Source organism: Marmota flaviventris, chromosome 2 (genome assembly GCF_047511675.1).
Source record: "Marmota flaviventris isolate mMarFla1 chromosome 2, mMarFla1.hap1, whole genome shotgun sequence".
NCBI lineage: Eukaryota > Metazoa > Chordata > Mammalia > Rodentia > Sciuridae > Marmota > Marmota flaviventris.
The window spans coordinates 63,014,878-63,042,759 of record NC_092499.1 but is presented as its reverse complement, the minus strand read 5'-3'; the positions used below and the strand labels follow the sequence as shown (position 1 = coordinate 63,042,759).

Below are 27,882 nucleotides of genomic sequence, written 5' to 3'. Positions count from 1 at the left end.
TGATTTTTAATTAGTTGCTTTAGTTATTGTTTTTTAAATGACTTTGATTAGGATGCCCTTTGAAAGTTCAACTTCCTGTTTCCCATTACATATGTTCTGCAAATAGCTGTTTAAAAGTTCTTCAATTAAGATTAGCCCTTATATACAGAAATCTAGAAACCACAGAACAGTTTTCTCACCTCTTTAATTTTCCATAAGGCATCAATATTATACTGTCATATATGCATATGTATCTGTATTATATATATGTATTCGCTTTTTAAAAAAAGTAAAAAGCTCTTCTTAGTCTCCTGTGTCCAATATAGGCACCAAAAATATATTTAGAAATTAAATAAAGGCCACAAGTACTTCCCAAGGAAGATCATTAAAAAAGAAAAATCCTCTCTTCCTCTTGTCATACAGCTGGCCTTCAAGACACGGCAGCTAATAAAACGGTGTGACCCATGATGACAGGAAGACTAGACCGTTCCATCTTTGGGTGGTAGCTGAATTTCTATTAGCAGTCCTAGCAAAATATATAACTCCTCATTTGTTCTAAGCAAGTCTTTTCTTCAGCTTTCCTTCAAACAATACCTTTACTCTCCCATTAGAATATGAAGACTTGGAGCTTCTGAACAGCAATGTTCTGGGTGGGAATCAGTCACTTTAAATCATGTGTTGGCTATGCAGAGAGGGAAAGATACAGGACAACAGCAGGGAAGGAGGAGAAAAGAAATGGAAGTTCACTGGGAGCACTGGAAGACAGCAAGACTTTCAAAGGTGTTGCCGGTATCTCATGAAGGCCCAGGCTGCAACCACGGTGAGGGCAAACACTGGCAGCAGCACCATAGCTATGGGAACACCACTTGGCTCCCCTTCACCTCGATGTCCTATAGGTCCATTCTGCTCCTGTAACTGGAAGGGAAAGAAAAATGTTAACTCTAGTGACTACAGTGTTTACCACAATTGAAATGTCATGTTGACACATCACCCAGGGTTGTAGTCTGTAGAGCACCCAAAGTGGTAAACTCAAGCATTTTCTATTGTCCTGAGCTTGTGCACTGTAGACACAGATGTTTAAGGAAAAAATAGGTCTGAGGGTTCCCCAAGGGCAAGTCAGACGTACTCAGTTTCTGTACTGCCTCCATCTCACTGCATGTGTTTCATATCAGGAAAATGGAGTTATGAGATGAAACCTATGTATCCTGTGAGGAACCTGGATATTACTAAGAAGGAGAAGGGAGAAGGAGAATATCTTCCTTGGAATGTTTGCTTATATGATTATTAATCATCAGAATGCGGTAAGATCAGATCAAGGAAATGTAAATAAAAGTGCAATGCCATCACTTGGAAATGTTTTTCAGTTCCTGGAAGGTATCCCCTCCCTCCTAAGATGAGGTCTTGTCCTTCATGCCCTAATTTATAACACTAAGGTGAAACCTATATGGAAGAGAGGTTAAAGAATGAGAGGTAAGTGAGTAATAATAAATTATATACTAGTTATTATAATTTCTCATGCCTAAATATTCCTTTTGAGATTGGATTATCTTTCTTTATTGCATTTTTTTCAGGGTGGCCCTTCTGAATATCAACTTTTAATGATTAACTTGCAATAATTATGGTGCTATCTTGTTAGATACCTCCTTGTGATAACCTATGAAACTTTAACCCCTCCATCTGAAAGGTAAGACCACACAAACTACCTTTTACACCCTCTATCCCACTTCTACACATTTCATTTCTTTCTTGATGTTCTGAGAGGGTATATTCAATAGGAAGACATGTATTTTAGGACTAGGCCAATTCCCTTGAACATCAGGATCTGTTATATTAGGAATTATTTATAAATGCTCCCTAAAGTGAACACTGCAAAGCACTTCCCACACACCTTTAAAAAGAATCCTAATTATATCTTAAGTATATGCCTATATTTAATTGCCTTTACCTACTACATAAATTCTCCCATACTTTAGAAATACAGAAGAGTCAAGGCACAAGCAGTGGATGACCAATACTGTCTCTTATCAACTTTTTCTTTTTTTGTTGGGGTGGGTACCGAGGATTGAAGGATTGAACCCAGGGGCACTTAACTACTGAGACACATCCACAGCCCTTTTTTGTATTTTATTTAGAGACAGGGACTCACTGAGTTGCTTAGGGTCTCGCTAAAGTTGCTGAGACTGGCTTTGAACTTGCGATTCTCCTGCTTCAGCCGCCTGGGATTATAGGCCTGTGCCACTACACTGGGCTTATCAACCTGCTTTCTAATCCATCATACCCACATTCTGTTTGTAATACTAGGTGCTAGCTCAGCTTTTGTGTTTTTCCTTCTCCATTTTTTTTTTTTTTACTAGTTTCTCTCAAACTTCTATAGCCTCTCTTTACTCAGTCACTAGGTAAAGCAAAGAATATACCAATTTAAGAAGGAATAACTATAAAGGCACAGTGAACCTGTACTGTGAATACACTTAGAAATTCTTGGTGCTGTGGGAAGAACTGTCTACTAAGTACCCTTCATATTCATCATCCAAATTATAATCACTAGGAAATAAGAAGTGATGGACAGATATTGTCTTAACCCAATTTTGAATTCCATTTCCTTTTTCCTAGAACTCCCCTTTGAGCATGATAGCTTTTGTCAAGAGTTATCAAGTTGGTAGAGAAGGGTTCATGGAATGATAGGGCAAGTAAATGAGGGATCCAGGAAATACACCATCTTTGTAGTCCAGAGTTTTATAAACAAGATTTTTCCAGGGCAGGTATATGCTTCTTTCCCTAACAAAATGTAAAGGTGATTTTCCCCCCAACTATTTAAATTTGACTATTAAGTTTTATCTTTAAAGAACGTTACCTTGAAGGCAGGATCTGGGTTACAAGCATATTGTTACGAATTTCTTTTGATGACAAACAGAAGAACCAGAGAACTCCTGCCTGTGCCAAACAAGCTCTTCAAAGTAGTGACAGAAAACAAAACAAAACACAAACCCACCCACCCACAGGTTTACTCACAAGGATGGTGCAAAAACCCAATGGCTGCAAGTGACACCTACTCTGTGTTGCACTCTCAATGAAACAGCATAGCCTGCATTACGAAAGAGGTCTACTGCATCCCGGTGCAGCAGGTTCTTTAGGTCTTGACCATTTACCTGTCAAAAACAGTGAGGGAGAATAGTAAGAGAAGCAGACAGCTAATCTCATAAGTCAACAATCTACTTTCATATGGCCAAAGCTACAAAAAACAAAAACACCCCAACTCTTTCAGGGCAAATTCAAAGGGCTAGGAATAAAGGCAAAATTACTTAGAGTCATTTTTCCCACTTTCAAAGTTGTTTTCCTACAGCTAAGGTTCTGTGGGCCATAGGAAGAGAACCTACATAAAAATAAAATGGGTTCTCCTTTTTCCCAGCTTCTATGCCTGTCCTGTTTTGACACTTGGGATTCTTTTACTATATTTGTATGTCTTCCTAGAGAATTAGCCTATAACTAAACAATCTTCTAGGTTATAACCCTATTCTTGATATTCCTAATCCTTAGCATTATCAATTTTAAATCTGGAAACGTAATTCTATGAAACTCTCCCACAATTAATTGATTGCTTGATAGATAGATACCAGGGATTGAACTCAGGGGCACTTGACCACTGAGCCAAATCCCTAGCCCTACTTTGTATTTTATTTAGAGACATGGTCTCACTGAGTTGCTTAGTGTCTCACTTTCAGCCTCCCAAGCCACTGGGATTACAGGTGAGCACCACCATGCCCAGTTTACACAATTTATTTTGATATAAATCTATACTGGCACATTCTCTTGGGCTTACTTTATTGTGACCAATTTTCCTGGATTCCATAGACATTCCTATCCTCAAATTTACTAAACACCATATTTCTGTGATGATACAAACCTTAAAAAGGGCATTTAAACATAGGCTACTCTTGGCAGTTAAAGGTAAATGATGTGAGGAATACTGGAATTGATACTGTTTATGGTTAGGAGTGACACTGGCCACAAGTGATATCTATCCTATGCTGTACCCAGTGACACAGCACAGTAAAATGTGTACAAGATACAGATCTTTTGTACACATCAGTGTTATCAACAGCAATAGCAGTAAGAATATTAACATATTTATCTATGCTTTGTATATGTTATCTTAATTCTCTCATCCTGTGAAGAAAATAGCATTTTTATATTGATTTCATTGATACAACAATTGAAGCTGTGTGAGACTAGTGAGCTAGGGCTAGTTTTTAAATAATGGAAGGAGAATCAGAGTATCCTTGCATTCTACTGTCCACATATGCTACTATTCTACCACCCTAACTCACCAACCATCCTTGACTTGATTGAAGCTCAAGCTATTGACTTTTTCAATTCTCTCATCTCCCTTGTCACAATCTTCCTTCTCCAAGAGATTCATAGCATTCTATTTCCTGCTAACGCCCTTGGTAAATTTACCAATACTTTTGCCTTTCAGGCTGTCTGTTCTCTTTATAGTTACCAACTCCACTCCTCTTTTGTTACCAACTGAGTGACACACACTTAAGACTTAACATTAGATATGCTTCAACTTAAAACTATTAAAAACCTGTCAATTTCTACTCCTTTTATACTTCCTAGTCCTCTAGTGGATTTCCTCTTTAACTTCAGAGTCTAAACTTTTTAACGCATTTTACTGGTACTTTTACCCATCTTCACGGTTGCATTTGTAACTTCAACCAAGCACTTAATGAATCATTAGAATTTGTTGTCCCCAAGATCTTCTGACATCTTCCCAGTCCTGGGTAACATACTACATCTACTTTCCTTGTCATCACTGAGTTGAATATTCCTAGAGAAAGATAGTAACTCTACGATAGATACACATTAGCTGAGTCTGGCTTATCCTTAAAACGCTCTACTCATCAAAAAAACCCACTAAGAAATATACAGCAGTGTCTCTTCCACACCTTTTCCACCATCAAAGCCCCTTCCAATCTTCTCTCCTCTCAGCAGATTCCCATCTCATCTTTTTTGAGAATAGTGAAGATTTCTCATACTCTCCCCCTTTTCTTATCATCCTCTTTAGTTTCTTGATATCCTCTCACTGCTCCTTTCCCCTAATTTCTGAATTAGATCTATTTCCTTTATCAAGGATAAACCATCTAGTGAAGTACTTGTTCATATTCTCTCTATTATTTTCTCCTCTCAATTGCTTTATTTCTCCTCTATAAAGAATACAATTATTTCTTACAATCCACTACCACCCTCTTCGCATCTTTTTTTTTTTTTTTTGGTAGTGATAATTAAACCCAGGGGTGTTTACAATTGAGCTACATCCCCAGGTCTTTAAATTTTTTTTTTTTTTTTTTTTGAGACAAGATCTTGCCAAGTTGCTGAGGCTGGCCTTACATTGCAATCATCTTTTCTCTGCCTCCCAAGACTCTGGAATTACAGGCATGTGTTACCATGCCTGGCCTCGTCTTTCATTGCCAAACTGTTTAAAGATCTGTTTGCAAGCACTGCCTCCACTCCCTCAGAATCCATTCACTCTTTATTCCTTTATAATTTAATAATATATAAGTCAGGAGGAACATGTTTTCTTGAAGGTCAGCAGTGATTTCCAATCGTCAACTCTTTCTCAATCTTCAGATCAACTCCTTCCTTTTGTAATCTTCTCCTATGTACACTTAGTTCTCTTAGTCCTTAAATTATTCTTTTTCTGATTCCTCTCCCTTTCCTTCTTCTTAAGGTAAATTAGCATTCTTCACTGTGAGTCCTTCAACCCTTCTCTCTCATGATGATCTTTCATAATTCCAACCATAACCTGTAAGATAACTCTCAATTTTTATCCTGCTTTTACTTTGGGTTTTGCCAGTTTCCTGCTGAATGCTTATACTTGACCTCAATGCTCTACTAGACCTCAATTCAACATATCCAAAGCCTCTTAGTAACTTCCCACAAAACCAGAAATTTCCTGACTTCCTTCTCATTGCTACGACCACCTTTTCACACTAAAATGTTAATACCATTTTGCTGTTTAAGACACAAAAACAAAATTGGGGAGCAAGGAGAGTGCATACTTGATTTCTCAAACTGGTATGCAAAGTCCTCCAGGAAAAGGCTCTAACCCACTTTCTCAGTTTAATCTCTCTCTTCCTTTATATATTCTATGCCCGAGATATGCATAGCTTACTGACCTCTAGGACCTAAAACATAAACATTCATATCTATGCTAAGCTATATTCATCACCTAAATGCTATTCCCTTTTCCAAAATTCTACTTATCTTCCAAGATTGATCTTTAAAAGGATCAGTCCTGCAGTGTTTGCTGGCAAAGAGTAGGAGTTTTGTTGACTTGGATTTTGACCAAAGGTAGTCTGTGAAAGGAACTTTTTCCTCCAAGGTTCTCAAATCCAAGCTTGGTAAGGGTGTCAAATACTACAGCACTACTCTTTCCAACACACAGCCCTGCCACACTGAGATCATCAAACCTTCTGTTTCCCTCCTACTCCCCACATCACTACCAAGTTCCTCAGTGTTTTATATAGATTGTAGGTTCATTTAAATTACCTTTTCCCTCATGAATGAGTTATTTATAGAGATTTTGTTAAATATTGAGCCATATGCATATGTGGATATTGGCAGGGTTGTGTTTGGTTTATGATACTGTGCAAACATTTCATATTAGCCAATAAACAGAAATGCATACAAAAAAAAAAAAAAAAAGGATCAGTCCTGCTACCTATAATATAGACTAAACATACAGGGTTTTCTTCTAGTTGATGGACCTTGATTTCACATTATCAAGACAACTTCTGATTATGCCTTTTTTGGGAATGAGGGAGATAGGCCCCATGGGAGAAACTTTATAATGAATTCTCAATGACTCAGTTTTCTAGTTAACTCCTAGGGGAGAGAATAGGTGTGAGATTACTGACTGTAGTGAGAATACCCACTTATGTAATCTAGCCCATATATTAACTATATTTCTCATTGTAAAAAAAATAGGTATTTTCTATTAGAGCATACAAATAAGTTAATAATGCAGTCCTGTCAGCTAATGTCAAATGATGTCACAGCTCCAAATTAGTCTCAACAGCAAAGTGTCACAGTAATATGAATTCAAGTGGAATAACTGGATCACTCCATGACATTCATGGTAGGAATACTGAGCTTAAAATAATCTTTGCCATAATGTTCAGTAATGATTCCAGGAAAAATTATTTAACATTTATATTATATTTGGGGCTCCTAGTCATTCTACCTACATTAATCTTCACAATGGTTCCTTTATATTAGGAACTTCCATTTTTTAAGTGATAAATCAAAAACTCAGAGAAACTATGCAACTCATCTATGAGCACATATAATGGAAGTAACAAAGCAAAGATTCCAATTCGAGCATCCTGGCCCCCAAACCTTCACTTTAAAACACTGACCTACACAAATTTACACTGTAAGCAAGGATCTCATTTCAGCAACATTTCACTATCTCATTAATGATGTAAATTAGATTTTATAGTTTTGTCGGTATTTAATGTTAACTTTACACATGCATAAAACATAGGTCTTTAAATATTAGTATTTTTATTCATTTATATATGCTAAAGTAGAATTAAAAATTTAAAAATGCAGCTTAGTTAAATGCCACTTCATGGACAAAGTCTTTCTTCATAATTTCACTAGATGTGACTGGTTTACTTCTTTGGATCTCTGTAATATATAAAGCTCTTAAATATAATATAATATAATCTCATTAATATAATATAATCTCATTAATATATAATGCTCTTGAACTCTGCCTCATGTCATTTTACATTCTACTTTGAGTAACTTGAAGTAGTTGTATCTCAACTCATCATTATAAGCCTTATAACACCCGAAGAGCAGTTTGTACAACACTTGAACATAAGAAATGTCATGTTTTCCTGAAGTTTGGCTACAAGTGTGCCCTGAAGGAAGTCTGACTGACAACAATCTCAGTATCATAAAGTTGAAAGGTCTGGAGTCTAATAATAGTTCTATCTGCCAAGGATTCAGTGAACAATCTTGGCCCTCATTTGAACCTCCTCCTGCTAACAAGGAAGAAAGACATTGATGATATTAGGCAAAAGAAGGTACTATAAAGGGCAAAAGCCAATTAGGCCTCTCAGCCTCTTAGTAAAGCCTAAATGTATTTTAATATAAAAGAATTATTCTAACTACTATTTTAAAAATAAGACCCTTTTGCTGGGTGTGGTGACACACACCTGTAATTCCAGAGACTCAAGATGTTGAGGCAGGAGGATCACAAGTTCAAGGCTAGCCTCAGCAACTCAGCAAGGTCCTGAACTTAGTGAGATCCTGTCTCAAAAATAAAAATAAAAAAAGGCTGATGATAGAGCTCAGTGGTAAAGCGGTTCAATTCCCAGTACCAAAAATAAAACCCTTTTAAAATAAGAGAAATTCTAGAAATGCAAAGAAAATTTCTTTTTTTTTTTTTTTTAAAAATTCATCCTTCACCTAAGATAAACTAACCTCATAAACAAGTCATGACTATGATTTTCTCCCTTGACAACATAATTTCTACTACAAATCTGAATTTGCTTTCTATTATTTATCTCTCCTAAATATTTTATAGTTTCCAGTTGCTTAGCTACAAAATTATATAGATTTTACCATATATATCTACAGAATTCACTTTCTTTATCACCATACATTCTAATACAGAAAACAGCTCTCAATCTCCGGGTGATTTTGAAGTTGAGTGAATCCTAATCTAAACTACCTCCAATAGTCTTTCAACTGGTCTCCACTCCTAGACTACTTAAGACACTCCTATTTAAGACACATCCCATGCATCTACAGATTTTATTGATGAGTTTCCATTTACTGAAGTATTGAAGTTTCAAATATGAGTCTGCAGGCCCAGTACATAAGGTTGTAAAATCAACCCATTGGGTCAAGAGAGTATTTAATTTTTAAAAAACGAAATCAGAAGAAAACATTAAATACTGGATTTTATCACATACAGAAAAGTAGTTTTCTTAAACTTTTATTTCAAATATATATGCTTATTCCAATTTGATGAATACGGAGTATATGTAGTTCTTATTATAGGACATAATTTTAGATTTTTGAAAAATACTTGCCTACCACAGTAGTTCTTGAACTACAGAGACCCAACCAGGAAAGTTATAATGTAATTTTGATTTACAGGTCTGAATGAGATTCTGCATTCCCAGGTAAAACAGACTGCTGATTCTTGGACTGCCTTTTTTGGGGGGTGGGTACTGGGGATTGAACTCGGGCACACAACCACTGAGCCACATTCCCAGCCCTATTTTATATTTTATTTAGATATAGGTCTCATGGAGTTGCTTTGTGCCTCACTAAATTGCTGAGGCTGGCTGTGAATTCATGATCCTCCTATCTCAGCCTCCAGAGCCACTGGGATTACAGGTCCACACTCAGCTGGATGTCACTTTTAATACCAAGAGCTACTCAGCTGAGTAATCTCAGAATTGTTAACTTGCTACTGCTGCTTCCTTAACTCATGGCATAATTTTTATTGAACCCAATAACAAGTTTACAATGTACTAAAAATATTTACCAAGTGAATTATTTGGAGAATCAGGATGGTGGTGTTCTAATTAATAACTGATGGGTTAACACAAAATTTTTGCTTCAACTCTGACTACTGGCAAACTACTGTGCTAGATGTGTTTCCTATTCCTGCTTTAGGAAATAAACTAAGCTAAAATTAGTTTTCTTGGATGATTAAGAATTTCAAATTGCCTCAGGATAATCCAAAACAGGAGCTCTCACTACAGGATAGATGTGGGGCCATAAAGAAAGAATGAGCCCAATTTAATGAGCATCAATCTTAGATAATACTGTGGATATTTTTATCAAGATCCTGAAACCACATTTTTGTCTCTTTTTTCGTCAAAGTTGAGAGAATAAAAAAAAGTTATCTAAATCCAATTAGTCAGGCCCAACCAAAAGAGTCACTATGTTATAATAGAATGATTCACTAACTGAACAACTAAGTTAGATCTTTAACCTGTGCCAGTTATAACAAGCCTCAGTGCTAGAGATTCAGAGATAAGAAGAGAGACTCTTCTGTAGAGGTACTTTGTCTAAAGGACTCTGCTGTATATTTCAATGTCTGTATAGCTAACTAGATGGGGTTTCTGCTAGGTCATTCCCCAACTGCTAATCTAAATGGAAACCAGACTTTCATCTTCTTTGTAACTTTCCACAGCCCCGACATATGCTCGAAAGGCCATCAAGTACAATAATTGATAAATGGTAACTAACCAACACTTTCTTTCACCCAATTGACTTGTACTTGAATAGAATATGAAATGCAGTTGGCTAATGGCCCAGTCTATACTATTTTGTTTTATAAATGGTTTGGTTAAAGAGCAGCATGCATCTATGCAGTGTAATAAGCCAGCTGCATCACCCTGAATTTCATAAAAAAGATTGAGAATTTACAGAAGATCCACTATTATTAGCTATCTACCTCCTTTCATTTAGGTAGACAGAGGAAATAAGAAACATCAGAGAGTTTACTCTTTTTTTTCTTTTAAGCAAAAAAGAAAATTTCTCCAGCTTCCATGGTAACCTATTCTAATATGAAACCATCCTCATCAACACACACACACACACACACACACACGTAAATAAATAAGGAAGGAAGGAATTTCCAGCTTTCAGGTCTTTTCTTCTATTACTAATAACTATTTTTGTTTCCCATACAACACAACCTTTAAAAAATTATTTAACATTGATTAGTTTTAAATTTTTATTCTTTTTTTTGTTGAAATCATAAAAAATTAAATTTTACTTTTTGATGAGAAAAGAGGGCACTACATGATATACCATGCAATTATTCAATTTTAGAACTTGAAATCAAGACAATATGTGGGTGTTACTTGGAAAGAATAAAAAGATAGTCAATAATAACTCAAAAAATTTACAGGTCACTGAATGATACTTCTATTAATTATCTAAAATGGATGTGTGCCAAGGAATATATTCTTAATTTGATTATCTCACAAAAGTTATTAGAAAAAAGTGAGGCACATTTTAAAACATGGAAAAATAACCCATATCAGGAGAATAGAAAAATCCATTAAAAAATGGAAATATATTGGAGCTGAGATTGTGGCTCAATGGTAAAGCACTTGCCTAGCATGTGTGTGGCACTGGGTTCAATCCTCAGCACCACATAAAAATAAATAAAGGTATTGTGTCCATCTACAACTAAAAAAAAATTTTAAGGAAATATATGCTAATAATTTAAAGTCATTCATAGAGACATCAAAGCCAATAATAAATGAATATGTAAGTACATTAAAGGATGAAGTAAGCTAAACAGATGAAACCATTTCATGGTTATGGCCTAATGGATTAACTTAAGCATAGAGAGGGAATATGATGCCATGGATGAGTGAGGTAACAGAGACTGTTCCACAGTGTTTGTTAAGGAAAGGGATCTACAAAGAAAATTTTGGAGCAAACTTAGATGGGAAATTGAAGTCAAAGGAATGTAGGCCTAGCTAGAGAGAATATGCTGCCCTTTCCTCTTACATGTCTCCATCTTTTTCTGTCTTATTTCCTGCATACCTGTTTTCTATTTCTGCCTTTCTATCCCCTGACATTTTCCCTTCTCTTTTTCAACATGTGTTTTGATAAAGTAAAATCCTATTTACTATAAATTTTAAAGATAGGTAAGCTGAGTTTTTTAATCATCTACTTTTCTTTCATTGACAGTAATCTCTCACTATCCATCACTACCCCCCAGCCCTATTTTAAAACTTCAGAGGCCTTCCAATAAGTCCATCTTCTAGAGAAAAACCAATTTCAGTATGAGTATGATTACCATCTACTGTTAACTGACCATACAGGCACAGTGGATAAGAACAGAGACTTCAAGTTTGGACAGACCACAGTTTTAGTTTCCCAACACTTATTATTTGTGAGGCCTTAGGCAAGCTGCTTGACTTCATCAAGCCTCAGTTTCCCTAGCTGCAAAATGGGCATAATGATCATATCCACCTCATAGGGTTATTATAATATTATACAAGATTAGGTCTGCCAGGCACAGTGGCACACACTGTAGACCCAGCGACTTCAGAGGCTGAGACAGGGGGATCAAGAGTTCAAAGCCAGCCTCAGCAACTTAGCAAAGCATGAAGCAATTCAGTGAGACCCTGTCTCTAAATAAATTTTACAAGATAGGGCTGGGGGTGTGGCTTAGTGGTTGAGTGCCCCTGAGTTCAATTCCCAGTACCCCCCCAAAAAAGAAAGAAATATCATATAGCCAATAAAGATGATATTTAAAAAAAAAAAAGGATTAGGTCTGAAGTTCTAAAAATGCTACTTGTCATTTAATGCTTAAAAACTTCTCATTGTTTTCATTTTGCAATAACCTACATTTAACCAAAGCTTTTCAAATACTATAGTTCTCTTCTTAACCCCTTTATTATTCAAGTCTTTCTTTAACCACAGAGCCTGTCTGAGATTGTAATTTGTGTTTCAAATTACTAAACCACAAAGATCCTACCTACATGCTATACCTTTATTTTAACCACCCACTCTTTTTCCTTACTATACCATTGCCAAGTTGATTTACAGTTTTTAGGATGTCTTTCTCTGGGGAGCCATAGGACATCATGTGCTTCTAAACTCTTCAATATACATTTGAGATGAAAGGTAGATTATCCCTGTCTCCATCTTACAAGGTTAATAAACAGCACCTAAGAGAAGCTTAATGGGCTAGAACACAGTAAAAACAGTGAGATGGACTGAAATAAAGCCATACATGAGATTATATTTATATTCTGGATCAGTTAGGACACATTTTTTAAAAAATATTTTTGAGTTAATTTAGATATCTCTAATAGCTATGTGTTCTGATTTTCTGGGGACTAAGCTTTCTTAAAGAGGTATTCAGAACTATTGCTGAGCCTGATCTCTTGAATACTCAGAGACCAAGCGAAGAAGAGGTGGACGTTCTGTTTTCTTTGTATCTCTGCCTACACATATTACTATAAAATGGGCTGGATGGCAAAGAAGTGTCTAATAAGTTGACAACTCAGAGGACCAGGAGACTTCCCACATATGTCCTTTAATCACTATTCAACTGGACTGCATGAGATATAATTCAAAAGGGAAAATTCTAAACAAAGCTACAACAAAGTCTTTAAAGGGATATACCTATCTTATAGAGGCAGATTCAAAATTAAGTCTCTTAGACTAATTTTTTAATCAAGACTTCTCTTAACCTAAATTACATCCATCTATTTCAGCCTCTTCCCAACTTAACCTTTGTGCCTCATTCATAAGAGAAAGAAAAAGTTTTTTCCTCTTCAGACCATGGGCTCATGGTCTATGGCCCAAGTGAAGAAGAAAGTAGGGTTTTTTTTCCATAAAGAAAGAACCTAGTTCAAATTTCCATTTATTTATGTCTAGCCCTTTGAAGCCCCCATCTAACTCCAAAGAATGTAAAACTTACCCCCCACAACACTCCTCCATTCTTTATAACAATCAACTGTATCATTTACAACTAGTAATTAGCTGGTTATTTTTTAGCTAGCCCTGGAGTTTTAATTAAAAAAAAAAAATCTACAAAATCACCTAACCAGGCTGAGGATATAGCTCAGTTAGTTGGCAGAGTGCTTATCTAGCATGCAAAAAGTCCTGGGTTCAATCCCCAGGATCACCAAAAACAAAACAAAAAACAGACAAAAAAAAAAAAAAAAAAAAAAAAAATCACCTAACCTTCCTACCTCTCTCACAACTGAGATACTGTGATACTATAGCCAATGATGGGGAATAGAAATGAAAAGTGAGGCCAGATGTATGCTGTGCATTTTAATAGTTTTAAAATTCTTATTTTGCCAGTATTCTGATTTACTATAGGCTAAGTCTAATTTCTTTTGATACTGGGTTAGCAGGATGAAATGGGAGCACAGTTGATAAGATAGCAAAGTTAAACTGCATTCCAATATTTCATCTTTATAATGGGTAAGAAAGAGCTCTGAGTCTATAATGGGTAAGAAAATACACTGAATTCCTGCTTTTCTTCTTTGAAACTAAATCAATTTATAGAGGCTAACAATCCCCCCCAAAAAAATACAAATTCATTTTTTAATTTTTAGCAAAAGAGAGGTAATAAAATATTGAAAAAATGATGAAAATTGTGGGTTTTAAATCTCTTCCCCACACCAGTCCTTCACCTCTCTTTGATTTGTGATTTTTGGAACTTGGGCAAGTAATTTCATATTATGGGTTTAATTTGCTATGTCTGTCAACTAAAGATCCTATTATCCTCTAAGCCCAATGGTAGAGATGGAAGACTGAGCAAGGTTTGTCCCATTCAACTATATAATCTGGGTATTTCCAGATCCAAAAAGGTAGGCAGGAATCTTTCTAAGAAAGGGGTTAGGGTAGGACCTAAGAACTACGGAGACAGTACAGCAAAGGAGGCAGAAGCCAGTTCTCACCGAGAGGATCTTATCACCCTCCTGGAGCCGCCCATCCAGGGCGGCAGCCCCATTCTCTTTGATGCGGCTGACGTAGATGCCACTGTCATTGGAGACATGCTGTTGATCTGTCCCACCGACGATGTTGAAGCCCAGCCCTGAGAAAATCATGGAGGAATGAAGGAGATGGGGGTGAAGAAGAAAGAAAAGGGATTAGAGAAGTAAAGAGAGAGAAAAGGCCTAGGGGAGGAGAGGCTGGTAAGTCAGACTGTGAGGCAGCTACAATAGTCATAAGCAAGGTCAGTTAAGTTCAAGAGTTAAGGTCAAGAATACCAAGTTGCCCACTCAGGTCAGGTAGGACTGAAAATACAAACACAGAGATCAAGATGACCTGTTGAATACATACAGAAAGATCTACATACAATTAAAGAATATAGTCATTCCTGTAAGATGTTAAGTGGTTCTGCTCACATTTGATTTTGATCCTGTTGATGGCATTCCTGGCATTTCTATTATTAATGTAACAGGATTAGCTGCGTTCATAAGAACCTAAGCTTTTAACCAATTATGAAATGAACTGTTCTTAATTGAGAAAGAGATTTCCAACCATAACTTCCCCTCCATACTTCTCTCAAGATTCTGGAGAATTTGTATATGGCAGTTTTGGAAGAAGTGATCTTGGGAATTTCATTTATTATTTTCCATTTTGTGTTATGGGAGGAGGACAATGTATAGGTGTTGGTAGGAAACCTCAAAACCAGAAAGGTAACTGATGCTTCATGGTAGACATAGAACCAAAATCCCCCCCCCCTTTTTTTTGTTTTTAATCTCAAGTACAAATAACCACATACTTGGGTATAGTCATGACCAAATTTTATTCACTTTAGATAAAACTGATTCCCTACTGACTACCAACTGCCCATCTGCCAAACCTCTAGTTCCTGGAAAACACGATTCTATTCTTCATTTCTATGAGTTTAACTATTTTGGATGGGTATAAAATTTTAGTTATGCAAAATGAATGAGTTCTAGAGATCTGCTATAGAACACTGTGCTTACAGATTGACACAAGTTTAACTTTGAAAGCTGCTCTCTCTCACACACACACACAAAATGCAATGTAAGGAAGTACTAGGGATGTGTTCAAATTCCACACTAGCTGTGAGAGACCTCAGCCCCTCCAAATCCCACTTAATAATACAATATTAAGTACCCTGTTGGTAGGATGAAAGATACACCCTTAATTTGTATCACAGAAGATGGGGGTGTTGGGAAGGTTCTGATAACTTGAGATGAAGTGAAAAGGTAGACAGATCCAGACACTTCAAAATATGTCAACAGGGTAGATTTAACTGTTCTTATTATAATAAAATACAGAAAGCAAGCAAGCTAACAAGCCAGCTGAGCTAACAAAGCTAGTAAGCTAACAAAGTGCCGTTTCCATGGACCAACCACTAAGCTGTAGAAAGAATTTCACTCTATAGAAACCATTGTCATAAAGGGATTTTACCTATGCATTTAAGAAAAGAAGACATAATTCAAAATAGCCCAACTATTCAATCAGCCTAGGTGTCCATCAACAGATGATTGGATAAAGAAAATGTGATATATAACAAAGGAGTTTTATTCAACCATAAAGAAAAAAGAAATTATGGCATTTGTAGGAAAATGAATCAAACTAGAAACCATCATGTTAAGTAAAATAAGTTAAACTCAGAAATTTACGAGTTGTATGTTTTCTCTCATATGTGGAAACTGGAGGGGAAAAAGGAAATCAAAGGTCAGAATGGACCCCCTAAAAATCAAAAGATCAGTAGAGGAAAGCAACCAAGGAGCAGAAGGCAGGAAGGGAAGGGGGGAATGCAGGGGAATGATATTGGCAAAATTATGTTGTTATATTGTGTGCATGTACAAATATGCAACAACAAATCCCATCAATATGTACAACTATAATACAACAATAAAAAATGTGGAGATGCCAGGCACCACCATGCGCACCTGTATCCCGGTAGCTTGGGAGGTTAAGGCAGAAGGATCATGAGTTCAAAGCAAGCCTCAGCAACTTAGTGAGGCCCTATCTCTGAATTTAAAAAAAGCGGGGGTGGGGGGGTGGGGGATGTGGCTCAGTGGTTAAGCACCGCTGGGTTCAATCCTCAGTACCAAAAAAAAAAAAAAAAAAAAAAAAAAAAAGTGGAAGGAAAAAAGTAAATAGGAAAAAGAAACTCCGAAACTCCTTTAGGGGCTTCTTTATGTTAATTACTGGTTGGTACAATTCAGGGCCACAGTACAAAGAGAAGGGAGATAATTTGGAAACAATTAAAAAACAAAATGCATTGGTGCAACTGGAAGGAATAGGCATAGACAGCTTTATACTACTAGCCTCTCTTTAAGTATCTGTTCAAGAAAACAGATTAATGGATAAAGAAAATGTGAAAACACATACTTAAAAAGAGAAAATATGTGGGCTTTCTAAAAAGTTTTCCCTGTTGGTAGGATGAAAGATACACCCTTAATTTGTATCATAGAAGACGGGGGTGTTAGGGAGGTTCTGATAAAACTTGAGATGAAGTGAAAAGGTAGACAGATCCAGATTATGGAAGGCTCTGAAATGACTTCAAAACAATGGCAGGTTTGGGTAAGGGGGATGAGGCCAATCAGCCTGTCCCAATCCTGGGACAAACTATTTATAGAAAATCTTTCAATGAAATCCAACATCCTCAGTATGGTTGGAGTGTCACCAAAATGCTGTTGTCTCTGGGGATCTTGGGAAAAGAAAGCAAGTATTAAGTAGCCAAATGCATTACAACAGTTAGCAAGAGAAGGAACTCTGCCACAGGTTATTTAAAGCAATAGAACAGTATCCAAAAGAAGATAAGTAGAAGAAATCTTACTGAGACTTATTATAAACAAGCACATTCTACTACCCACCCCTTAATATCACATTATATAGGTACATTTATAACTCATTGCTAACTTCTGTCATAAATGAACCAAACCACTTAAAATGAGAACTCCTGGACTGATGTAAAGCCCTCTTCATCCACTTTTACAGAACTGAGCTCATCTATAACTCAAAGCCTTGCTACTATAAATGGAAGTCTCCACAACATTGAGTAACAGTGTTTCAACTCAACCATATACTTCAATTGGACAGCATTTGCCTAGCATACAAATGCACAGGAGTCCCTGGGTTCAATTCCCAGTATTAAAATTAAAATAAAAATTTAAACTTGGACCCTGTGTATCCCTAGATAATCCCCAGTTTATTTGTTCACATTTGTTATTTACCACATGTCAGGTACTGTGTTAGGTTCTGAATAAGGCAAAGCTAAACTGGACAATCCCTGTTTTAATCACAAACAGAAGTTTATCTTTTTGCCTGTCCCTTTTAAATACTGTAGAAGCAAATAAAAGAAACGATTCCAAGTTCAACTCCATAACTTACCAGAAATGTGAGTCAGTTTATCTCTGATCCTCAGCTTCCTTTTCTGTAAAACAAGGATTAAAAATTCTGCCCTCTCTACCTCAAAGAGTAATACTAGGACCCAATAACATAAAATATGAAAAAAATTCTTTATAAAATACACAGTAGTTGTTATATTGGAGTAAGGTTCTAGGAGTAGTTATCAATAAACTAGTAATGGCTACTTACCAAAACTATATAGTTTTGCTGCAAAAGGAGGAATAAATACACAGTACAAATGTGAGAACTCCTGAAAAATGGTTAGACAGATTTAAAAGTCCACCCACCTATAAACAGGAAAAGACTACATTAGAACTTAAACTATTGAAATTAAGTATGTCTATAACCTGTGACCTAGAAATCCCCTTTAGGAGTATTTTCTGGCAAGGGTGAGATTTTAAATTTGCAACAATCATCCAGCACATTTTATCAACAAACTGGAACAGATGCCAATCTGAAACAACTGGAAGGAGAAAGCCTATCCAGTACATATCTTCTAATTATTAGCTATACTCTAGAAAAATCTTTCATGAATAGGGTGTTCACATACTCTGGTTTGTCTGGAAGTCGTGGTATACACCTTCTGCCCCAGTGTTATTAAGTGTTCCTTTTCAATTTCAAAATCATCCCAGTTTGGACACATATTATCATCCCATCTACAAATATTAATGTAAAACTATGTTTACTGCAGGACATTTTGTGGTAGTGTGGAACTGACAGTAATCTAAATGTTCATCTTTTGGAAAACAGATTAAAATACAGTTAAAAGTTAGAAGCACTAATAATCATATTAAAATAAAATGGATAGGGGGCTGGAGTTGTGGCTCAGTGGTAGAGCGCTTGCCTGGCATGTGTGAGACCCTGGGTTAGATCCTCAGCACCACATATAAATAAAACAAACAAATAAAAGATCCATTGACAGCTAAAAAATAATTAAAAAAAAACATAGGTAGAGTTTTAAAATGTCATGTTGATATTCACAGCATACTATCTTCCCATAAGTAAATACAAAACTATTACCTGTTTACAAAGTGCATGTAAAGACATATCAGAGTAGATACTCAAAGGGAAGAACATACAGGGTGGAGGTTAGGTTTGAAGGGTAAAAATAAGACCAGAGAGGGACATACTGATGACAATAGTATGTTATGGAGCTGAAGGATATAATTAATCTACTCTCAACATCTAAGGTCCAAAAAGGATGAAGGCCAATGGGAGAAAGAAAAGACTGGGATTCAGCAAATGTTTTAAAAAACCGAGTGAATGAAAAATATTGCTTAGTGAACTCTAGTTATAATATGCTAATAAATTTTAAAATATAACAAAATTAAAATGGGTTGCTCAGTCTCTAATTTTGATGAGCAGTCCAAACACACTCCCAAAAAAGAAAAGGTTGCAGGTAGTACAGAATGATACCATTAGAGGATTGAGAGGAAAAGAAAGTGTGTTTAGTAGAAGAACCTTGGAAAGCTAAATGAGAAACACATTCTTCTAGACTCCTCCTGACTACAGGTCTGGACCCTGAGCCCATTTATAAGTAAAGGCAACAGCAACAGCAACAGCAACAGCAACAATTAATATTTGCTGAGTATTTAATATCTATGAAGTAATATAGTATAAATTATACTTCCATACAGATGAATTTTAAAAATGAGTTATGAAGGCTGGTGCAGTTGGCACACACCTGTAATCCCAGTGGCTCAGGAGGCTGAGGCAGGAGGATTCAAAACCAGCCTAGGCAATTTAGCAGGGCCCTAAGCAACTCAGCAAGACCCTGTCTCTAATAAAATAGAGAAAAAAAAAAAAAAAAAAAAAACAGAGAGGGGTGAGGGTAGATAACTGGGGATGTGGCTCAGTGGTTAAATGCCCCTGGGTTCAATTCCCAGTACCAAAAAAAAAAAAAAAAAAAAGAGTTATGGAGCGATTAGGCAACTTTACAAAAGGTCACAAAGCTTTTGGTGAAGCCAAAACTCCAAGTGAGGCTGTTTGATGCCAAGGTCTAAGCTTTTAACCATTTTGCCATACTGTATCCTTGTAGAAAAATGTACTATTTTAGAAAAAAGTCTTTTAAGCACTGCTTGCTATCTTGGGAGCCAGCTGGTCTTTGAGCTAGCTCTGAAAAAAACAATGTTAAGATAGTGGTTGAGAACAGTCCCCATCATAATATATTCCAGAAGAAAGACTGGAGTTTTGTCATAGTAGTAGGTTCCTACTGCTTATCTTTAGGTCAGAGAAGGAAAAACCCTGCATTTCGTTCAGATTCTTGTCTATAAAGTCTTTAAGTTATAAAGTAAAATAACCGTTCAACCTGTTGTTCTGGATATAATTAATATGAAACAAAATAGTCAATTAACATCAAGGATGTTATGAGCACTAGATTGACAAACACTGTATTTGTCCTTCTGTCTACATGGAAACTTTTTCTACCACAAAATCAATCCCACTAATTTTCATCAGACATCAAGTAAACTATTGGGTACAAAATCTTTAATATGGTAAAACATGCTTAATGTAAAATTTATAGTTTTAATGGCTTTTAATTATATAATTCAGTGGCATTAAGAACATTCACAATATTGTACAACCATCACTATTCATATCCAGAATTTTCACAAAGACACACACACACACTCACAAAACCAATAAACAAAAATACCCACCTCTATACCCATCAGACAATAACTCCTCATTCTCTCCTCCTTCCACATCTTGGCAACCTCTATCATGTATTCTGTCTATATATCTAATAAGTGGAATAATATAATTCTCTTTTGTGTCTAATTTCACTTAGTAGAATGTCTTTAAGGTTCATCCACATTATAACATGTATCAGAATCTCTTTCCTTTAATGGCTGAATATTATTCTACTGATTAAATATACCAAATTTTAAAAATTTGTCAAGGGACATTAGGAGTATTTCCACATTTTAGCTACTATGAATAATACTCCTATGAATACTGGTATGCAATCATCTGTTTGAGTCTCTGCTTTCAATTATTTTGGGTATATACAGAAGTGGAAGTATTAGAAAACAGGGTAATCCTTGTTTTATGATACGAGGAATTGCCAAACTGTTTTCCACAGTGGTTGTACCATTTTACATTCCTATTAGCAAGCATAGGGTTCTAGTTTCTCCACATCTTTCCTAAGATTTGTTATTTATTTTATAATAGTCATCCCAGTGGGTGTAAAGTAGCATCCCACTGTGGTTTTGATCTGCATTTCCCAAATGCCTAGTGATGTTGAATATGTTTTTCATGTGATTATCAGCCACTTGTACATCTTCTATGGAAGATGAATCCTTAGCTCATTTTTAATTTGTTTTGTTGTTGTTGTTGAGTTTGAGTTCTTTACATATTCTGCTTGTTAATTATTATCAGAAATAATAAATATCTTCTCTGATTCTGTAGATTGTCTTTAATACTCCTGATAATGGCCTTTGATACACAACATTTTTAAGTTTGATGAAGCCCTATTTCTTATTCTTCTTTTGTTGTCTTTGCGATTGCTGTCATATCCAACAAATCATCACCAAATCCAATGTCATGAAGATTTTTCCTATCTCTTCTTCTATGAGTTTTATAGTGTTAACTCTTAAACTTAGGTATTCATAAATTTTTAATTTTTATATACTGCATAAGGCAAGGATACAAACTCATTCTTATGCAAATGAATGTCTAGTTAATCCAATATCATATATTGAGAAATGGTATTCTGCCATTATTTGATGGAATGTTCTGTATGTCTGTTAGGTCTAATTTGTTGATAATGTTGTTCAGACCTGTATTTCTTTATTCATCTGCTAACAGTCCTATTACTGAAAACTGGACTTCTAAAATTTAACTATTACTGTAAAATCATCTGTTTTCCCTTTAATTCTTCAACATTTGCTTCATGTATTTTGGGACTCTGTTGTTTAGTGCATGTAAGTTTACAGTTATTATTCTTTCTGATGCACTGATTTTTTAATAATTATTATGTAAAAAATAGGGAAAAAGGAACATGGGCTGGGGTTGTGGCACAGTGGTTAGGCACTCCCCTAGTATGTTTGAGGCACTGGGTTGGATCCTTAGTACCACATAAAAAAATGAAATAAAGAAACTGTGTCCACTTAGAACTAAAAAATAAACTTTTTTTTTTTTTAAAAAAAGGTACATAAACACTGTAGAAGCTATATACAACAAATCCAAGGTTGACATCATTCTAAACAGAGAAAAACTGAACACATTCCCTCTAAAAACTGCAACAAGACAGGGTGTTCACTTTTACCACTTCCATTCAACGTAGTCCTTGAAACTCTAGCTGAAACAATTAGGCAAAAGAAAGAAATTAAAGGGACACAAGTAGGAAAAGAAGAGCTCAAACTATATGTGTTTGCGGACAACATGATCTTATATTTAGAAGACCAAAAAAACTCCACCAGAAAACTTTTAGAAATTATAAATGAATTCAGCAAAGTAGCAGGATTCAAAATTAACACCCCAAAATCAACTGCATTCCTATATTACAACAAATAGCTGAAAGAGAAATTAGGAAAACTATCCCATTCACAATAGTCCCATGGGAATCACTCTAACAAAAGAGGTAAAGAACTTCTACAATGAAAACTTCAGAATAGCAAAGAAAGAAATTGAGGAAGACCTCAGAAGATGGAAAGACCCTCCACATTCTTGAAGAAGCAGAATTAATATATCAAAATGGCCATACTATCAAAAGCGCTTTACAGATTCAATGCAATTCTCATCAAAATTCCAATGACATTCCTCATATAAATAAATAAAAAAAAAAGCAGTCATGAAACTGATCTGGAAAATTAAGAGGCCCAGAATAGCCAAAGCAATCCTTAGCAAGGAAAAGCAAAGCAGGAGGCATCACAGTACTAGACCTTAAATTATAGTACAGAGCTATAGTAACAAAGCAGTATGACATTGGTACCAAAACAGATAAGACGACCAATGGAACAGAATAGAAGACACAGAGACAAACCCACAGATTACAGTTACCTCAAACTTGATAAAGGCGCCAAAAACATATAATGGAAAAAAAATAGCCTCTTCAAAAAATGGTGCTGGGAAAACTGGAAATCCCTACATAAATGAAATTTAACCCCTATCTCTCACCCTGCACAAAATTCAACTCAAAGTGGATCAAAGACCTAGGAATTAGACCAGAAACCCTGCACCTACTAGAAGAAAATGTAGGCCCACACTCCAACATGTCAGCTCAGGAACTGACTTTCTTAACAATACTCCTAAAGTGCAAAAAGTAAAATCAATAATCAATAAATGGGATGATATCAAAATAGAAAGCTTCTCCACAGCAAAGGAAACAATCAAGAGTATGAAGAGACAGCCTATAGAATGAGAGAAAATCTTTGCCACCTGTACCTCAGATAGGGTTTTAATTTCCAGGATATACAAAGAACTCAAAAAGCTCAACACTAAAACAACCAAATAACCCAATCAATAAATGGGCAAAGTACTAAACAGATACTTCCAAAAGAAGAAATACAAATGGTCAATAAATACATGAAAAAATGTTCAACATCTCTAGAAATTGGAGAAATGCAAATTAAAACTACACTGAGATTCTATCTCACTCCAATCAGAATGGCAATTATCAAGAATACAAGTAACAATAAATATTGGCAAGGATGTGGGGAAAAAGGTACACTCACACATTGAGTGAGACTGCAAATTGGTACAACCACTCTGGAAAGCAGTATGGAGATTCCTCAAAACCTAGGAATAGAACCACCATTTGACCCATTTATCTCAACCTGGTTTAAATCCAAAAGATTTTAAATCAGCATATTACAGTGATGTTTATATCAATGTTTATAGCAGCACAATTCACAATACTAAGCTATGGAACCAACCTAGATGCTCTTCAACAGATAATGGACAAAGAAAATGTGGTATACATACACAATGGAGTATTACTCAGTTATAAAGAAGAATGACTTTATGACATTTCTAAATAAATGGATGGACCTGGAGACAACTATTCTAAGTAAAATAAACCAGTCCCAAAAAAACCAAAGGTCGAATGTTTTTGCTGATATGTGTATACTAATCACAATAAGTGGGAAGAGGAGAAAACAGAAGTTCAGTAGATAAGGTAAAGAGGGAGAAAGGGAAGAGAGGGGATAAAAGGAAAGACAGTGCAATAAATCCAAAACAAATTTCCTATGTACTTATATGAATACACCATCATCAATCCCACCATCACGTACATCACACATGTACATCCTAACTAGAATAAGATATATTTCATGCTTGTATAATTATATCAAAATTAATTCTATTGTCATGTATAACTAAAAAGAACCAATAAAAATTTTATTATGTAATGTCCCTGAGTGTCTTGTAATTTTTTACTCATTAAATCTATTTTGTGTGAAATTAGTACAATCATTCCAGCAATCTTTTGAATGGAATATCCTTTTTCATTCTTTCATTATAAATCTACTTGAATCTCTAGTTTTAATGTGAATCTGTTGCAAACAGAATATCATTGGATCTTTTTTATTCCATTCTGCCTATTGATTGAAACATTTAATGCTTGTACTTTAAGTAATTAACAATACTTCATCCATACAGGGTTTTTTTTTTTTTACCTTTAGTTGATTTTTGTTTTTCAGTGACACTTTTATTCTCATTTTCTTTCTTTCTTTCTTTTTTTTTTTTGTAGTGAGGATTGAACTTGGGCACTCAACTACTGAGTCACATCCCCAGCCCTATTCTGTATTTTATTTTGAGACAGGGTCTCACTGAGTTTTTTAGCATCTTACTTTTGCTGAGGCTAGCTCTGAACTGGCAATCCTCCTGTCTCCACCTCCCAAGCCACTTAGATTACAGGCCTGCCCTGCCTGGCTTAGTCTCATTTTCTTTCTTTTTTAAAAAAAATATTTATTTTTTAGTTGCAGTTAGACACAATACCTTTATTTATTTATTCATTTATTTATTTATTTTTATGTGGTGCTGAGGATTGACCAAGGGCCTCACATGTCGTGCTAGGCAGGCGCTCTACCACTGAGCCACAACCCCAGCCCCTCATTTTCTTTTGACTAACAAATATCCTATTGTACAAGAATCATTTCTTGTCCTTCAGTATCAAAAATTCCTAATCATATGTAGACATGTAACAAACAGTAAATAAATTTTAAAGTTTTACTTTAATTTTGAGTCTTCTAAAACTAACATTTCTATCATTTTAGTTGTCTTTCCCTCAATAAATAATTTCACAATTATTCAAATATAATCCACTTAGTCATATGGCTCCACAAAGTGGGATGCACCTATCCACTTATCTTTCATTTCTGTTTCCCCCAAATAATGGCTAGATGTTCTTAAGGATTGTTCTGAAAAGACCTTTAGACTAATCCTTCTCCCCACCCCACCCCCAGCCCTTTTTATATTTTATTTTGAGACAGGTTCTTGCTAAGTTGCTTAGGGCCTAAGTTGCTGAGGCTGACTTTAACTTCTGGTCCTCCTGCTCAGCCTCCTAGGCTGCTGGGATTATAGGCATGCACCACCATGCTCTGACCTTTAGACTCATCTTCAGAGCTCTTCTGTTCCGTGGAGTTTTTCCACCTATTTCTTCCCCTTGTTTATTGTATCTTAGCTAATTTCCTAGCTGTCACTATAACACATTATGTCCAACCTCATTCTTTTTTTGTCAAATTGTTATCTACTGGAGAATTCTGTTTATGACTTTGCAAAAGCTTAAACAAACCTTGTTGCTGGTTCTTTTTACTGAAACACATTCCATTATGTTATTCTAATATATCAGTTTGGTCATTTACTTTACTGTTCATTTTGTGTCATGCACTAGACAAAGCATTAGCCAAAAAAAAAAAAAAAAAAAAAAAAAGAAAGAAAGAAAAGAAATGAAATGAAATATATATTTTGTGTGTGTGTGGGGGGGTTCCAGGGATTGAATTCAGGGGCACTCAACCACTGAGCCACATCCTCAGCCCAATTTTGTATTTTATTAGAGACAGGGCCTCACTGAGTTGTTTAGGTTGACTTTGAACTTGTGATCCTCCTTTCTCAGCCTCCAGATCCACCGGGATTACAGGTGTGTGCCACCACACCCTAAAACTAACATACCTGGCTGAAATATACATTTTTGTTAAAAAATCAGAAAACCTCCTAGTAGAGAGAGGAGACTTCAGTAGGAAAACAAAAACAAAACAAAATAAAATTATCTCTAGTGTTTCAGAGTTTGATTTTTAAGGATCCAGTTCTTAAATCTGTCCCATAAGAGCTGTATGATGTAAAAGTCAAGATTTCCTCATTTGTAAAACAAGGGATAATAGCCATTCCATCTTTTCCTTGATAGGAGATAAAACAAAGACCTTGGCAATATATAAGAGACAATCTATAAATTGTGTAGAATGTTGAATGATTAGGAAGGATCTAATCTGGGAGAAGCAGTAAGTTATGATATGATCTTATCGTAAGATCAACTGCCTGTTGCCCCCCCCTTTTTTTAAACAACAGGAAGGAAGACACAAATATGGATAAATCTGAAAGTCATGTTTCATAAAGAATGATCTATTAGTAGTGAGTAAACTATTGCAAAATTCCACATAAGAGAAGGTGACGGATGGTTCTAGGTAGTGGCAATGAGAAGAGAAAAGAATGAAAGGAATTTCAGAGAACTCAGAGTACTTGATTAGAGGCACTTGAAATACAGTATTTGGCAAGACTTAACTGTCACCTAGCCATTCATCCATTAACAATAACAACGGTAGCAAACACACTGCTTTACACATGTCAGACAATGTTCTAAATATTTTACAGAGATTAACTCATTTCACTCTCACAACACTCTGAGTATATTCTATAACCATTCCCATTTTACAGAGGAGTATATTCTATAACCATTCCCATTTTACAGAGGAGAAATTAAGGCTTGCATCAGTTACAAAGTTAGTAAGAGGCTAGATAAAGATTTGGCCCTAGGTAGTGTAATCCTAAATCTAAAACTCTTAATGGAAAAACTAAACGGCCTTATAGAAAAGGCAATCAACTTCAAGAAAGGCAGCTGTAGTCATGTCAAAAGCACAGCGTAATGAAGTGTCACGAAAAAGAGGTAAGTGAGCATCTGGCTATATCTGAACCACATGAGTTTTTCAGTTTAAAAGACAAAAATCAAAATCCATACTGAATCCAATACTCCGAAGATGGGCCTAGGAAATAGCATTTTGGTTTTTTTAAATGAAAAAGCAAAAATTAAAAACCCTGAACAATTCTGGAGTAGTACCAAGTTTGGATGCTTTTGTAAAAAAATAACCGGTCCCTGAAAAACAGGGATCGAGCAGACAAGGGTAGGAAGGGGATGGTATCCGCGATATGCTGGCTTACAAGCAGGACTTTTCTCGTTTTGTCTAGCACCGTTAGCTGACAGAATCCCTTCCTGGCTGTGAACGCATGTGGTAAACCGATTGGATTATGAAGCCGAGTCCTCAGACCCGTTATCTGACTAATGATGGATGCCAAGGTTTTTCCTACGTGCCTGAAAGCTTACAGGAAACTTCGAGGTTGGGGCCTGCCTGCCCCGAGATCAGGTAAACCCGGGTTAGCAAAACAAATGTCTGCTCTGCAATTACACCCTCAAGTCCCCTGCTCCGAGTCAAGTCCCGCATATACCTGAGGGTCCTCTCGTAAGATTGATCTCTTCCTCAGTGACCAAATAATCCACCCTTCCGTTCATGTTCCACTGCTCGCCTGGCTTCCTCCTCGGGTCAGCTGGCGCTCTGCACAGGTGAAGGTGAATCGGTCTCTGCGCGGTGTCCCAGGCACAGTCCTTTCGGTTTCCGAAGCCTGCGAACCGGAAGAAGCCGCCGCCGGGCCGAGGGCGCAGGGAACGCAGGGAATTGTGGCTCTCGCGTTATCTCGCCGCGAGGGACCGCTTTATCTCACCGCCTTTTCCCAGAGAGCCTCAACGTGGGTCCCAGCCCCAACGCCTCCGGC

General features: G+C 36.1%; 1 protein-coding gene and 1 long non-coding RNA gene across 3 annotated transcripts in view; one reads left to right on the top strand and one right to left on the bottom strand.

Annotated features, from left to right (window-relative positions):
* The window catches only part of LOC139704695 (uncharacterized), a 40,976-nt gene that overhangs the window by 11,164 nt on the left and 1,930 nt on the right, over positions 1-27,882 (top strand). The window contains exons 2-4 of the long non-coding RNA XR_011706617.1: positions 1,152-1,449; positions 1,551-1,663; positions 27,301-27,882. This is a non-coding gene — a long non-coding RNA (uncharacterized lncRNA). The remainder of the gene's footprint in view (positions 1-1,151; positions 1,450-1,550; positions 1,664-27,300) is intronic.
* Synj2bp (synaptojanin 2 binding protein) lies at positions 168-27,642 on the bottom strand. Of its 2 annotated transcripts, XM_071607913.1 has the most exons (5): positions 20,559-20,621; positions 17,881-17,923; positions 14,457-14,593; positions 3,030-3,125; positions 168-894 (listed from the first exon to the last, which is right to left on the bottom strand). In XM_071607913.1, exons 1-5 carry the CDS (start codon positions 20,604-20,606, stop codon positions 754-756), a joined length of 465 nt encoding a protein of 154 aa, XP_071464014.1. In that variant the 5' UTR covers positions 20,607-20,621; the 3' UTR covers positions 168-753. The 2 variants fall into 2 exon arrangements, with proteins under 2 accessions (XP_071464014.1, XP_027785295.1); XM_027929494.2 differs by lacking the exons at positions 17,881-17,923; positions 20,559-20,621 and adding an exon at positions 27,559-27,642.